At 37.9% G+C, this 14,148-nt stretch overlaps 3 protein-coding genes across 6 annotated transcripts; 1 reads left to right on the top strand and 2 right to left on the bottom strand.

The window, feature by feature from the left end:
- The first annotated feature begins 572 nt into the window (after positions 1–572).
- On the top strand, positions 573–7,452 carry LOC105700203. Its single transcript, XM_012425856.2, has 2 exons — positions 573–811; positions 7,178–7,452. Exons 1-2 carry the CDS (start codon positions 735–737, stop codon positions 7,422–7,424), a joined length of 324 nt encoding a protein of 107 aa, XP_012281279.1. The 5' UTR covers positions 573–734; the 3' UTR covers positions 7,425–7,452.
- Positions 7,453–7,749: 297 nt separating this feature from the next.
- Positions 7,750–9,627, bottom strand: LOC105700202 (RING finger protein 113A). Its single transcript, XM_012425855.2, has 6 exons — positions 9,426–9,627; positions 9,216–9,289; positions 8,888–9,085; positions 8,604–8,820; positions 8,321–8,513; positions 7,750–8,218 (listed from the first exon to the last, which is right to left on the bottom strand). The coding sequence occupies exons 1-6, from the start codon at positions 9,535–9,537 to the stop codon at positions 8,035–8,037; spliced, it is 978 nt and encodes a 325-aa protein (XP_012281278.1). The 5' UTR covers positions 9,538–9,627; the 3' UTR covers positions 7,750–8,034.
- Positions 9,628–9,996: 369 nt separating this feature from the next.
- On the bottom strand, positions 9,997–13,570 carry LOC105700205. Of its 4 annotated transcripts, XM_012425861.1 has the most exons (5): positions 13,187–13,570; positions 12,499–12,761; positions 12,139–12,383; positions 11,932–12,028; positions 9,997–11,867 (listed from the first exon to the last, which is right to left on the bottom strand). In XM_012425861.1, exons 1-5 carry the CDS (start codon positions 13,380–13,382, stop codon positions 11,856–11,858), a joined length of 813 nt encoding a protein of 270 aa, XP_012281284.1. In that variant the 5' UTR covers positions 13,383–13,570; the 3' UTR covers positions 9,997–11,855. The 4 variants fall into 4 exon arrangements, with proteins under 4 accessions (XP_012281284.1, XP_012281282.1, XP_012281285.1 ...); XM_012425859.1 differs by having other exon boundaries at positions 9,997–12,028; XM_012425862.1 differs by having other exon boundaries at positions 9,997–12,028; positions 12,248–12,383.
- Positions 13,571–14,148: the final 578 nt, after the last annotated feature.

Below are 14,148 nucleotides of genomic sequence, written 5' to 3'. Positions count from 1 at the left end.
AAATTTACCCGAGAAATTCACGCTCTCGATGCCCACATTTTATAAAATCAAACACCTAAAATTAAGTGGTCTTACTAGTAATATGAACGTTTATAATATACGTATCTTTATATCGCAATAATACGCGTATGACCGCAACGTACATTCCTCGTGATTTCTGAACACGTGTATTAGAAACGTTTATTATTTCAACGTATACCTAATTTCCACTGTAACCACATATATTATATGTCAAATCAACTACGATGTGTTTATTGGGATGTAAATATATCAAACATGTGAATAAAATAATGTATATTTACGTGTTACGTCTCGATGTAGTGTAGTTATAAATCTAGATTCTAAAATTAAAATAAAATCGGGTTCAGAGAAAGCGAGCCCTGCACCGGAAAGAAGTAAGGTGCAGAGCTGGCATTCCAGAGGTGCTCACGGGCTCGCGGGGGTCGAAGTCCACGCGACGTCGGAAAGTCATCGGGTGCGAAATCCCGCGTCAGCACCAGGTTCAGCGTCCCGGAGGCGCTACCGAGCTCTAGGAATCCGAAGACGCAGCAAATGGTGGACCCAACCTTAGAGGGCCTCTAGCCCCTACTCCTTGTCCAGGAAACCGCGGAAAACCTGGAGTTCGGCCGGGAACGCACTCCGTTTTGAATTTTTCAGTGATTGGCATCCAAGTCTAGGAAGAAGTGCACGAAGCTGACGAGCAGAGTGAGGAAGGTAATTGACAAAGAGCACCCATGCTAATCGGAAGGCATCGGAGACCAGAGGCCCAGTACCGGACCCTTTTTTATCCCAAAAACACCAATCACCGAAGGTTAGCATTGAAGCAATTTTCAATTTCAACCCTTCGTTTGTATTACGGTCAATTGTCCTTTCCTCCAATAATAGCTTCTCGGGTCGGTTTATTTTTGGAGATCAAGTTGTTGAAATTCAGATTTGATATCGCGATTACCGGAAAGTGTCATTAGCCGGCGATTGAGATTTGCGTACGATGATTAAGAGTTAGCTATCTGTCACGATTAATTACCTGCGGAATCCGAAAGAAAGTTTAAAATTTTAGTCGGTCGAAATTTACTGTATGAAATTTTATTTAATGAGGATGGCCCCTATTCAAAATTTGATTTATACTATTCGTTATTGAAATCGTGTATTTGATTTTATTGTTTGTGAGTTTTCCCGAACGGTGTTTGAATTGCGTGGATTATTCGGATGTCACCTCGGTTGTCTGTGAATTCTATATCTTGAATAAAGATATAGAATTAAATAAAAAATTTAAGAATAGAAATAAAAAATTTCATTATCTTAAGTGAGTAAATTCTGTTTTGACTGATCAAGAGAAAATCTATTTACTGTTAACATTATTAAATTCTAATTTCGGCCAATGTGACTTGGGTAGTTTGCGTATGAACCTTTTCTAACTTTGAGGGTTCGCAACCTTATAATAAATTCAAGTTGTTTAGTGAAGTGAAAACGGTTAAATGAGTGCTTTGGTTGAATTATTATTTTATATACGAAGCCGTTCGGTAAACTTCACTCAATCATGCTTTATCCTGAGTATATCACCGTGTCATTTGTTTAAATCTCTTATGTGCAAATATTTTGTGGTAGACGGACGCTCGGTAGGGGGAAGAACCAAGAAAAACTTTAAAGTTTTGCGGCCAAAAATTGGTAACCCCTCGGTAGGCCTAAACGGGGCACAACGCACAAGCGGGCGAAGGTTTCCTCTCAATAGTTATCGGTCCAAACGGGACGCAACCCGACGGAAGGCTAACTATGATACACGCGGGGTCGGCAGGTGCCACCTAGGCGCGGAAGATGGCTATTGCCAAAACGGGAAGAGACGCAGTCCAACGGACCGACCGTTGCACGGAAATTTGAAAAGGTCGGCGCCCACCGAACGGCGTGGGAATTTTCCCGCCCGCGGTGCTGAAAGGTACGGGTATCGGGAACGCGTTACGAAATCACGAGCATCTCGGCATGGCAGCAGCAATTCGGCGCTTATTCCAGTCGGTTATCGCAATCTATCGGAACTCGCGAAACGAAACAAACGACTGTTCGAGAAAGACGAAACTGCTCGAGAGAACGGAACGACTCAAGAAAATGAAACGGTCAAGAAAACGGCTAAGAAAACAACTCATTCAAGAAAACGGATCCATCTAGGAAACGGCTTACGGCACGCAACTCCTCGGGATCGGACAATGGCGGTAAACATTCCGAGCCCCATTGGCAGGCTCAGGCTCAACGGTACGACTGGGTGGGATGATGTAGCTCCCTTCGGCAGACGGCAGCGCAACGGCGCCGTTCGGGATGTTAGGCGATACGACGCCCTTCGGTAGACGGCACGGCAAGGCGTCCTTCAGAAGACGATACGGCAAGGCTCCCTTTGGTAAATCGGCCGGTAAGGGAAAGCGCTGCCACCGAACGGGATGGAAAGCTATCTAGATGTCACTGGTGCGGTAGTCCCTCTGGCAATGCCGGTTCCGCCGGAAAATCTTCCGATCCAGCGCCGCTGTCCTCCTAGTGGCTTCAGCGGAACTTCTTACCGGTGATCCGTCCTGCCATGTCGCCTAGACAAAGTGGGCCAGTAAGCCGGTTAATTAGGGCGGCCGCCAGCCGATGGTAACGGGACCTCCAAATGCGGGGCTCCGCGCGCTTTTCGCGAGCCAGTAAATTAGAGTTCCGCGCCGATTCGCGCTGATGCGTGCCGTTTCTTCGCACAAGATAGGTTTACCGTAAACTTTACATACCGGGTGTATAAGCTTAAGTCCGCTGTTTTTTAGTCAGAAAAACACATTTTCTTTTTATAGAAAGCAAAAAATAATTAATTCAAAGTACTGGTTCTCGCTAGCTACACATTTGTCCCATCTCTCGGGCAATTTGTGGATACTACGCCAAAAAAATTCCTTCTCTTTCGACGCAAACCACTTATTAAGCCATTGTCGGACTTCTTCGTAAGCATCGAAGTGTTGCTTAGCGAGCGCGTGGCCCATCGACGAAAACAGGTGATAGTCGGTAGGTGCCAGGTCTGGTAAATAAGCGGCATGGGGTAGCACCTCCCAGTTGAGTGCCTGCAAGTAGTTTCAGACCATTTTTTGACGTGTGCGATGGTGCAACGCACCCGTTGTCGTGAAGGAAAATCAGCTTGTCATGTCTTTGCTGATAATCCGGCCTTTTTTCACGCAGAGCACGGGGCAATTTGATCGGTTGTTGGTGGTAGCGGTGGGCATTGACAGTTTCACCAGGTTTCAACAGCTCATAGTAGACGATACCCTGCTCATCCCAGCAAACGCACAGCATCGTCTTCCGTCCGTAGCGATTTGGTCTTGCGGACGATTTTGATGGTTGGCCAGGATCAACCCACGATTTCTTGCATTTAGGATTCTCAAAAAATATCCATTTTTCATCGCCAGTCACAATCCGGTGCAGGAACGATTTTATTTTTTGTCTGGCGCGCAAGATTTCACATGTGTCTTGGTGTCGCTCTATCTGCCTATCGGTCAATTCATGCGGCACCCATTTTCCGATCTTTCGAATCTTTCCCATGCCACGTAGGCGCATGGAAATGGCTGATTGAGTAACATCCAATTGCTCGGTAAGCATTTTTTGCGAATAGGTATCGTCCTCGTCCAAAAGAGCCTACAATTGATAGTCGTCAACCTTCCTGGGCCGATTTTCACGCTTTTTGTCGCTCAGGTCAAGATTACCGTCGAAGCCAATCTCTGCACGTTGTTTCTGATAAAGCACTGTCGCCATTGACCACCACAAGCATTCGATGCGATTCGGCAGCCGATTTCTTCAAATTGAAGCAGAAAAGCAGAGTTTCCCGCATATACTCTTTTTCTGGCAAAAAACTAGACATGATTACCAAAGAAAAAATGTATGTTGTATGAAATTGCTGATGATGTCCACTGATTATTGTTGACAGATGTCAAACTCATACAAAACAAAACTATGGGGTGTCGATAGTAATTTAATATGCTCACTAACGCAATCTATGAGTAAACAGCGGATTTGAACTTATACACCTGGTAAATTATTTAATAACAAAAATACCTTAATTCTAGTGATTGCCATAGGGACTTCTACCCACTCCGACCTCAAACTCCCCTTATTACTGGCAAATATTTTGTTACGTCACAACATGTGTTATATTGTGACAATTGCGATGTATAATACGTTCGAAAATTCTCATTACCTCACTCATAATGAAACATTATCGAAAAAGTCGGTCAACTTGCTCTGGTCTCCCCTACTCGTCTAATCTGGGCTCTACCCTTCCAGAATCTCTCCTCTTTAATTCAGAGGTGATCATCCACAATCATTTTTTCTCATCTCCGCTTGGAATGACCTGTAAAACTTGATTGCCAGCCTGTGAAAACAGCTGCGCTAAAATGTTCTCGCCATTTAAAGAAGGTACTTGAACGAGAAGGTCACGGCAAGTTATCCGCTTGTCGTTAGCGGGTGGTGTTAGGTCCCGACCTAACCATCGCTATTATAATATTAATTCTTAGATTAGTCTAATCTAGAGCCTAAGCGTATTTCAAAGAAACGCGCTTTCTTATAAATATCAACTAGTACCCTGCCCTCGCTTATCCTTATCCGTGTCCATAATGAGTCCTCGAACGGCTCCGAAACCTTCGACCGGAAAATATCCCGAAATCTGCCCAATTCCCAAAAAAACTAGAACACTCATGGATTTCCCAAAAAATTGATTATTCCAACCTCGCCATCATCGACGAATCACCGAAGAGAATTCCTTCCCGAACCTATGATTTGACCAATAAGTTTTTGGGCTCAATATGCGTACGTGACCTTACGTTAATAAAAGACTAAGGCTATGCGCGCCTCGTGTTCTATTCCATATTTTAGTCTGTCTTTAATCAGTTCTGTTCAGTCAGTCGTTCAGTTCAGTCTGGTCAGTATGTATTCAAAGCATCGAGACTTTGTCTCTCGAACTCGCGTACTTGTATCAAAATCGAACTATCAGCAATAAACCATTTTATTGTATTCAACTCGACCAAGTCTTTGGTTGGTTTCAACCATTTGGAGGCTAATACCTTTTCAACGTCCACGTAATTCGGTCCAGTCAAGGACCTCAGCGAGCATCGCTCGATCCTCTTGAACCAAGGCTCCTACGACCTAACAGTGGTCGCGTCTCGATCGCGTTCGTTTGTTCAGAACTCGTTCCCACGATTCAACGGTCGTTCGGCATTGAATTTGATTGTTCTAGGTTCAAATAATTCACTACCGTTTCCCGATAAATTATATGGCGAACCCGCCCTGCTTTCAGTTCCTTATAAGCGGAATTTTGCAGTGTAATTATACAGACCGGGCAAAGGCTATAATGATCGAGATGATCAGCATTGCGATTAGCGGTGTATCTCGTCATCACCACGGATTCAGGCTTCTTTCCTTCCAGGGCATGTTCTGCAGTTGATTCGATCAACACTCCGGTTTTATCAAAGACTGATTCAAAGGAATTATTTTCGAAAACGAAGCAAATAAATGAAAAAAGTAAATAAATCTCAGCGATTGTCGTTAAATCTCACTTCTGACACTAAATTTTTCCTTTTGAATAACGAATAAATTTCCTTTTGATACGTCTCGCATGCATTATGCCGAGACGTATCGCAGCTCATCGCATTAAAAAAATCCGCACGAGATCGATTTCATAGGTTTTATATGGACCACCGCAAATTATAGACGGAACATTGCGATGCACTTCGGCCTGCCCCGCCTATAATGTACGCGAGCTTTTACTGTTACGTTCATGGAGATAATTGGGGTCGTGACGCTCACTGACTAAATAATCGCGAGGATGTGCCCTGTTCTGAGTCAACAATGGAAATCCCTAAGACTTTTTCGAATATCTAGAGTGGTCTTGCTGTTGCTTTGGTTTGAGAGTAATCGAGGTGGGGGAGAATATCTTCCCATCGAGTGCAACCGAAGGACAGAAATCGGAATCCCCCTCAAAAACACTTCCCTGTACGAAAACATAGCCAAATATAGGGTTGCGACGTTCTCATCCATGGGTTCCCTTCCATAACTCAATATTTCTATCCTACATTAAGTTTCTGCAAAAAAATTACTGAAATCATGACACAGGGCCAAATATGTACGTGAATTAATATCTTCTCTTCTAATGTAAAATATCTTCTTTCTTTGAGGTACAACAACTGCATTCGACACTTTGCAGATTCACTACTTCTTTGCGTTGTTACTTTAGCAACAACTATGTATCACTTAATTGCCAGTTTCTAATATGGCAAAGGCTAAACGATTTCTTATAGAGGACTATTTAGCGAGTCGGTATCCAATATTTTACAATACCTACATCGACTGGACTAACACATGGTTAAAATTGTTTGTTCCCTATTATTGTCTTTACAACAATTATGTATTTCACTTCAATGTTAATTTTGTAAGTGTTATTATGTTTCGTTTCACTTCTATGCATTTGAGAAAAATATAACCATCACTTATTACCCGCAACTGAATATTTAAAAGTATAACACTTTCAATAACGTTGTCTTGTAATTGATTGTCATGAAATCTTAAAATAACACTTCATCTTTGTTTTTGGGCTATAGTAAAATTTTGGATACCGACCGCTATGTAATCCTCTGCAAGGAATCACTTAGCGTTTAACATATTAGTAAATGGCAACTAAATGATACATAGTTGCTGTTGAAGTAATAACGCAAAGAAGTAATGAATTTGCAAAATGTCGAATGTAGTTGTTGAACCACATAGAAAGAAGATATTTTAGATTAGAAAAGAAGATATTAAGTAACGTGCACACTTGACCCTCTGTTATGATTTCAGTAATTTTTTGCAGAAACTTAATGCTGGATAGAAATAATAAGTTTTGGAAGGAAGATTCGTCACAACCCTGTACTTGGCAATGTTTTTGTACACTGAAGTGTTTTTGGAGGGAGATACAGGCTGACTGAAAATAACCGCACCATCCACGAATTCAACAATCCCAAAGAAACCGGACAAACTCAAAAGACAGAGCACATCCCTCCGATACGTAAAAGACATAACCGACAAAACAGGCAGAATATTCCGCAAACATAACATTAGGCCAATGCATGATTGTACAAATTCTGGTGTCCCCCAATCATCTTACATCGAAACTATGCTCATCAGATATGTACAAAGTACCCTATTTTTGCAGGAAGACCTATATTGGTGAAAGCAGGAGGAGAGTGTCCTCAAGGATGAAAGAGCACGAAAGAGCGGTCATATTAAAGCATCCTGAACAGTCAGGAATAGCGGAACACCATATGGAAACTGGTCATAAAATATTATTCGAAAACACATCTATTACAACCAAAGCCTCTGATTTCTTCTTCAGAAATCCCCAAGGAGTAATAGAAATAAAAAAAACAATCAACAACATAAATCGCGACAAGGGATATTAAGTAAACCCTATTTGCAACACTCTTCTCCCGGTTTTTAAAATTTGATTGATCATTCAAATTCACAAATAGGATTGGTCGCCCCTTCTACTAGGCGACCTCGGATTGACTAATCCCCACTGAACACCAAACCTGACAGTTACATAATTTAAAACTAACAAATAACATAACGTTTGTTACAATGTAATAACTTAACAGTTACGTAACATAGAGCTAACTAGTTACAGGACATTTGTTACAGTGCAGTAACTTAACAGTTATGAGACACGTATTTGGTGTATCTACTGATTAATCGGTGTAAACTAAGCCGAAAATGAAAAGAATAAAATTGATTACATTCGAGTTACATTCATTGATCCAGTTTCTTCACTAATAATTTTAAATTGCGTAAGTAAGATGAACGTTGACAGTTTTGTTCTTAAATAAAATGTGATTTAATTGGTTTTAATGTGATAGAAAATCATATCCTCTGTTTATCAAAAAAATGTAGAAAATATGATTTTCTATTTAAGAATGTTAACTTAGTGTAAAAGATGTAACAATTCTCTAAGTTTTTCATTTTAAGTAAATATTTAAGTAGCCGCATATACGCATAACAATTTTTTCTAATGGATTAAGGGCAGTCATTAGAATCGTCACTAATTTGTTCTTCCTTTGAGGAATTTTCCAGTTTAGTTCTTGCTATTAGCTCTTTTGCAGGATTAAAAACACCATTGGTCTGTACATTACAGATGAAACATCTTGTACTTTTTGTATATTGATCAAGGGCACATTTTTCACAAAAGTAATGCTTGCACCTGAAAAGTGTCATATGAATTAGATAAAATAAAACAGATTTAAGCAAGTACTGAAATAACTAACATGAAAAATTCTATAAAAGAAAATTTTACTTTGCATACTTTGTAACAACTGGATCCACAAAGGTCCCACGACATATAAAACATTTGAATGGTAGCGTTTCTTCATCACTGTCAATTTCATACTTTTTGTCGTCCTCATCGCCACTATTATTGTACTCTCCGCTGGCTGCTTCTCTTTCAAGCTGCCAACCCAATTTGTAATCCGAACGGTCATGGAGAAATTTACAACTATCTATATCCATATAATCAATTATTAATGTAAATTTACTTTAGACCTTACTTTTCCTTTTATACTATATAAAAATTATGAAAATTATATAACCTCCAAAACCACAAAAACCAGTTTCTTTATAATCTTTGCAGATATCAGGCTGATAATCCCATCGAACCGTTGCCCTTAAATTTGCTGGTGCACGTATTGGTCCTTTCCGAACCATTCCACTAGAGGCATTACCTGCTGCAGTGTCCTTTTTCTTATAATACTGTACATAATTATTTAATCCCCTGTATATTTTGTCATCCTCTTTCCCTTCCAGTTCCTAAAAACATTATTCAGTCGTATTGCATACTTTGTAACTCTTGCATGCTTCACATTATATTTAATACCTCATTAATTTTTTGGGCCTTTTCAAATAATGCCTGTGCATCTTTATCCAGTTCAGTTTCTGTTTCCAACACAGCAGTAGCTCCTTGGTCACTAGGTCCAGAGGGTATTGGTGTTCTTTTACTCTTATATGATACTGTTACGCTGTCCTTTATACTACTTTCGTTGTCACATGTTTTTTGTTGATATCGTATATTAGTCTACAGAAAAATTGTATTAAATGACATGTGTCTCTACTGAATAGTCTCCCCATAACACAAATTAGAAATAATTGATTCAAGTTTATTATTTGTACATTCCAAACCAAAAATTGGGTTTAAGATAACATACGCTTTGTTTCATGGGATTCTGCTTATTCTGCCTCTTTTCCTTCTTAACCACCGATGTTTCATCTTCGCTACTGTCTGAAAAGTGATTGACCACATTGCAAAAATTGTAATTGTTATAAATAAAAAGTGAACCATGTTAACAATTTATAACCTTCTACCAATCTAAATTCATTAGATTTCTAGCTGTGATAAATTCACCAACAATTATTACCTTCTTCCTCCTCGATTCCCTTACGCTTTCTCACCGATTGTTTCTTAATTTTTCGTCGATTAAACAAAAACGTACAATTTTTCTTTTCCAGCTGAGCGTCCGAAGAGTTCATATTTGTTATAAAAATTTCAACTCAACGTCATGAAAGTAAGAACATTCGGACGAAGCTCAAACAGAGATGAGTTGGGAGATTGCTCACGGGCAGGGTCGTGCGATTGAGGCTACACAAATAAGTGCATCACGAAAGCCACCAGAGGCAGCATCGTCCTACACGGAAGTGACGCGCGAGAAAGGAGAAGAGTTCGAAAATTCTCGGTAACATAATATCGGAGAAGGTAACTTTGAAACATACGGTCAGTTACCGAGAATATTGAGAGTTTATGAGAACATTTGTTTCTTTTATTTATATTTTACGTTTCTTCAAATAAGTAACAGTTTTTTTCAGTCCTTTCTTAAAGGCCCAGCTAAAAAGTAATAAATATCGTTAAAAAAATGTTAATTATAAAGTTTTATTTATTTCCAAAGGAACATATTCAGGTATATTGTATGTGGTGTATCATGTGCTTTGTCTTGTTGTATTCTACAAGAATTACCGTGTTTATTTCAACCCTGTTATTTTCATATGGGTTTTAAACAAAACGTAGAAGAGGATGATTGCATAGAGAATTGCACGTATATATAGACGAAAGTTATATATTTATATATATTGAACAGGTGTACTTAATGTTTATAACTTTGAACTAAAAATATACAGCTGGATTTCAGCTAGACATAACATAATATATTTATTATGGCTTACAAGTATCACGGGTAAGTTTAAAAACTTTGATAATTCGTTTATCAGTCTTACTGACTTAATACTGTAGTTCCATTTATCCACTGTGATCTAAATTCTAAACAATTGAGTGATTGGCTACAAGAACAGTCTTCTTTTATTTTCATAATTTATTTTATGAATTACTGTATGGATAAATAATGTAAATGAGTAATTTCTGAAAATGTAAGTAGACTGTTTTTGTACCCAATCGTACAATTTTTACAACTTTTTTTTTAATACAAAATGTTAAGCAGTTCAGTGACTTAGCTAAAGTCACTTAATAACGTCAGAAAATCAAAATTACGTCTCACTGCTAAAACGTATAAGAATATCATATTGGATATTTCATTGAGAGTTTCAAAGTATTAGTTTTTAACCAGAACGATTTGCTTCTATTTCTAAACATTTTACATCCAACTTTGAATATTCTGCTTCGAACTCTGAATATTCTGTTTCAAAGTCTGAATATTCTACTTCTAATTCTAAATGTTTTGCTTCCAATTCTTCCGCACGAAGCCCAAATTCCTTACCGTTCCAAGGAGTTACAAACATAATTCTCTTCTGTTTTCCACTCTGACGATTTTCCTTAAATGTTTCAATTTTCAAATTAAATGAAACAAATGTAAGTTTTCCTGCTCTGTCACTTAATAAGCGATTTCTCTTTTTAGTATGCACATTTCCGTATCTACTAAAACTTCGTGCTGTTGCAGCACTTGTGGCTGGCATACTAAGTATGTCAATTGCGATTGAACATAATTTTGGTTCACAGTTGCTTCTCCACCACATTATGGCTGGTAACGTCTTAATGGTTTTTTGAACAAATGGTTTAGCAAAAGAACCTTCACTCTGTTTATAGTAGGCCAGATCTGTTAGGATTTGTTCCACAGAGTGAGTATCTTCTGGATATTGATAAACTGCACGATCGTGAATTAGTTCTGTTCCTAATACTTTTTGTTCTCGAGTTAAATGTTTGCCATTGAATTTCAGATCCAAAATATTAGCTGCGAAGTGAATTGGCTGCATCGATAAATTGCTTCTTTCTTTCATTAATAGTTTTAGGTGGGCACATTCGTTAAGCGGCAATGGAGAATCATCGAGCAGTTCTTCGTATGTTGTTTTTATTTCCTTCCAAGCTCTAGGAACTGAGCTGATTATGCACCTATCACCTTCCAAAATTGTTATCCATTTAACGACTGGTGCGAGAAGCTCATGGAGACTTAGAAGTCCACACCAGAAAGTCTCGTTTAAAATATCTATCTTTACTTCGTATTTTAACAGTACATTGTCTGATATTGCTAATGTTTTCAGAGCCATTTTGTTATATAATAAACTCTCGATGCAAAAGAGTGTCGATCCTCATCTTGTTTTTCCGGATAATTTTAATGATATGACTTTTTGCTTTTTTTTCTTCTTGAATTCAAATAAATTCGGCTTTAATTGCATGAGAAGAATTTATATTCTTAACAATTTCAGCAGCAGAAGACTGTACCTCTTTAAATATAAGTGAAATTTATTTATATCTTTTATTACTAAATTCAAACAATGTGCCACACAACCATAAACGTAAATATATGAGTATACTGTTTTAACAAGTTCTCGAGCTTTCACCATATTCAAAGCCCCATCTGTAAGTACAGTTAATACCTTTTTAGGGCCGATTTCTTCAATTACCTCAATAATTAACTTTACCATGTATTCTCCCGTGTGAGACTCTCCTTTCGTATCTTTCGTTTTATAGAGGAATGTTTCGGGGGTCGTGACAACGAAATTAACGATTGAATTATTTCTGCAAACAAAAATGATAAATTTGTCTACAAAATATGTATCCTATAAATCTTGGGGTTTTCCTTTACAATTATTATTTTTCATTGAAAATAAATCAATTATATGAGTTACCGAATGTCGCTCCAACCATCACATTGAATTCCGATTGCACCCGATTTTGCAATAGCTTCATTAACTGCTAATTCAATTCTGTCATGCTCAGCGTTTAAAAGAGGATTACCAATTTTATAAGCAGATGGTAGTTTCCATGATGGTCGTAACTCTTGAAAGAAATCAATCCAATATCGATTTTCAAGCACTGGTAATACACAATCAGATGAAAATATTGCTCTAGCGAGTTTTTCATCTAAACTTTCCTACATAAGGGAAAACAATGTAAACAATTGCAGTTAACTAACATTTTAACTTATATTTGAGGTCAATAGAAAACGATTTTAAAATCAGTATGCAAAATTTATTAAGTGTACTTACTTGCTCATCTGGTCTCATAGAATCAATATATGTCTTTAAATTAAAAAATCTCTTATCATTTCGAAATGTGCCTTTTCTTTCTTGCAGGGGTTTATGATGTTGAGACTTTTTAATTGTAGATGTCGAGTCATTGCCATTTTCTTCTTTAGATTGGGTATTGGAATTATGACCATGTGCAGATGTCACATTATTGTTTACACAACCTGACGCTGATGCAGCAATCTTTTTATTGAAGCGAACCGTATCGACATCTAATCCGTTACCTTAAAATTCAGAAAATTATTATTAGTCTCTAAATGTTGAACCTTTTTCACTCTGTTTAATTTACGACAGATGTAGTTATTATGAATTTTGTAATGTTTCAAGTGCACTTGTATCATGATACTAGTTAAATATACTTTCGATTTTTTTGTAAACATTTTTTAGGTTTAAATTACAACGAAATATTGAATTGACATGTTAAACCTTAATTACAAATTACAGTACATAAAACTAGCACTCCTCTGAGTTCAACGAACTTAGACGATTAAAACATATCAAATTAAATGATTCATATTACGTGAAAATAAGTTATAAAAATAGCTTACCAAATTGATCATGAATATATAAAACTGACGATTTTGCCAGCCTTAATAGCTACAACTAACCTAAAAGTCACTACAAGGAATGGTATAAAATAAATAATTACCATTCCATTTGTCGTCAATGTCCAACAAAGGTTCACTTTTTTCTTTTCTTAACAGGTCCTTAACAGTTTGAGAGCATTTCAAGCAATACTCTTCTAAATGCCTTTTTTGTCGAGTTGCATTTTTCGTGTAAATCACTCCGCAATACTGACATTTAAAATAAATTTGGTTGTCTTTATTTCTGTGTAAAATTTCCATACAAAACCTTTTCGTTTTGGCATTTTTAGAAGTTCGTATAATATGTGATAAAAAATGCCGTTAAAACTTTTACTGTGGGGCTGCGAAACGTAGACAACGCGGTGAGTTTAAACTTCTATTACTCACAACTACCAACAAACCATAGCACTCGGCTACCAACTTCCAAAAGTGTTGGGACTGAATTCCAAAAATCTAAAAGGTGATTTATAAGTACTTTTCAACCTATAATTTGTTTTACTTGAAGAAAAATGTTAATTCTCATAAATTCTCGGGAAAAATAAGCCCAGAGAAATTACCGGTATTTTACCGAGAATTTCCCATACTTCCTGATGTAACTTACCGCGTTTAGAACTCTAGAACCCCGCTTCAAAAACATTGCACCGGAAGTCAGCTAGCATCTACGTCGTTCTCCAAGCAATCAGGTCCTAGCCTGTTAACGCGCGAAAAGGTATTTTGAGGAAGACGATGTATTGTGAGGATCAATGAGGAATAGAATAAAGTAAAGAATAGTGACAGCGTCTACGTTTGATATCCCGCGTCTTGAACAACCGTGGCGGCATACGTCCAGGGAGGTGACACTCTAATTGGAGAAATTAGATGGTGTTTGCAGCACCACCTGACCTAGTAGACGGAACTGAAGAACTAATTTTGCGCTTGCGCGTTCCTCATTAACCAATGACATCTATATTATTTCTTCAGAACCCTGTAGTACCCTGGCGATATCTATGATTTTCATTTTGTACCTTCTAGTCAATCTACCTTCTTT

The sequence above is a fragment of the Orussus abietinus genome, unplaced genomic scaffold, assembly GCF_000612105.2.
Source record: "Orussus abietinus isolate OABI.00-Male unplaced genomic scaffold, Oabi_2.0 scaffold591, whole genome shotgun sequence".
Classification (NCBI taxonomy): domain Eukaryota; kingdom Metazoa; phylum Arthropoda; class Insecta; order Hymenoptera; family Orussidae; genus Orussus; species Orussus abietinus.
The sequence above is the reverse complement of the archived record's forward strand: the minus strand, read 5'-3'. Positions and strand labels throughout refer to the sequence as shown.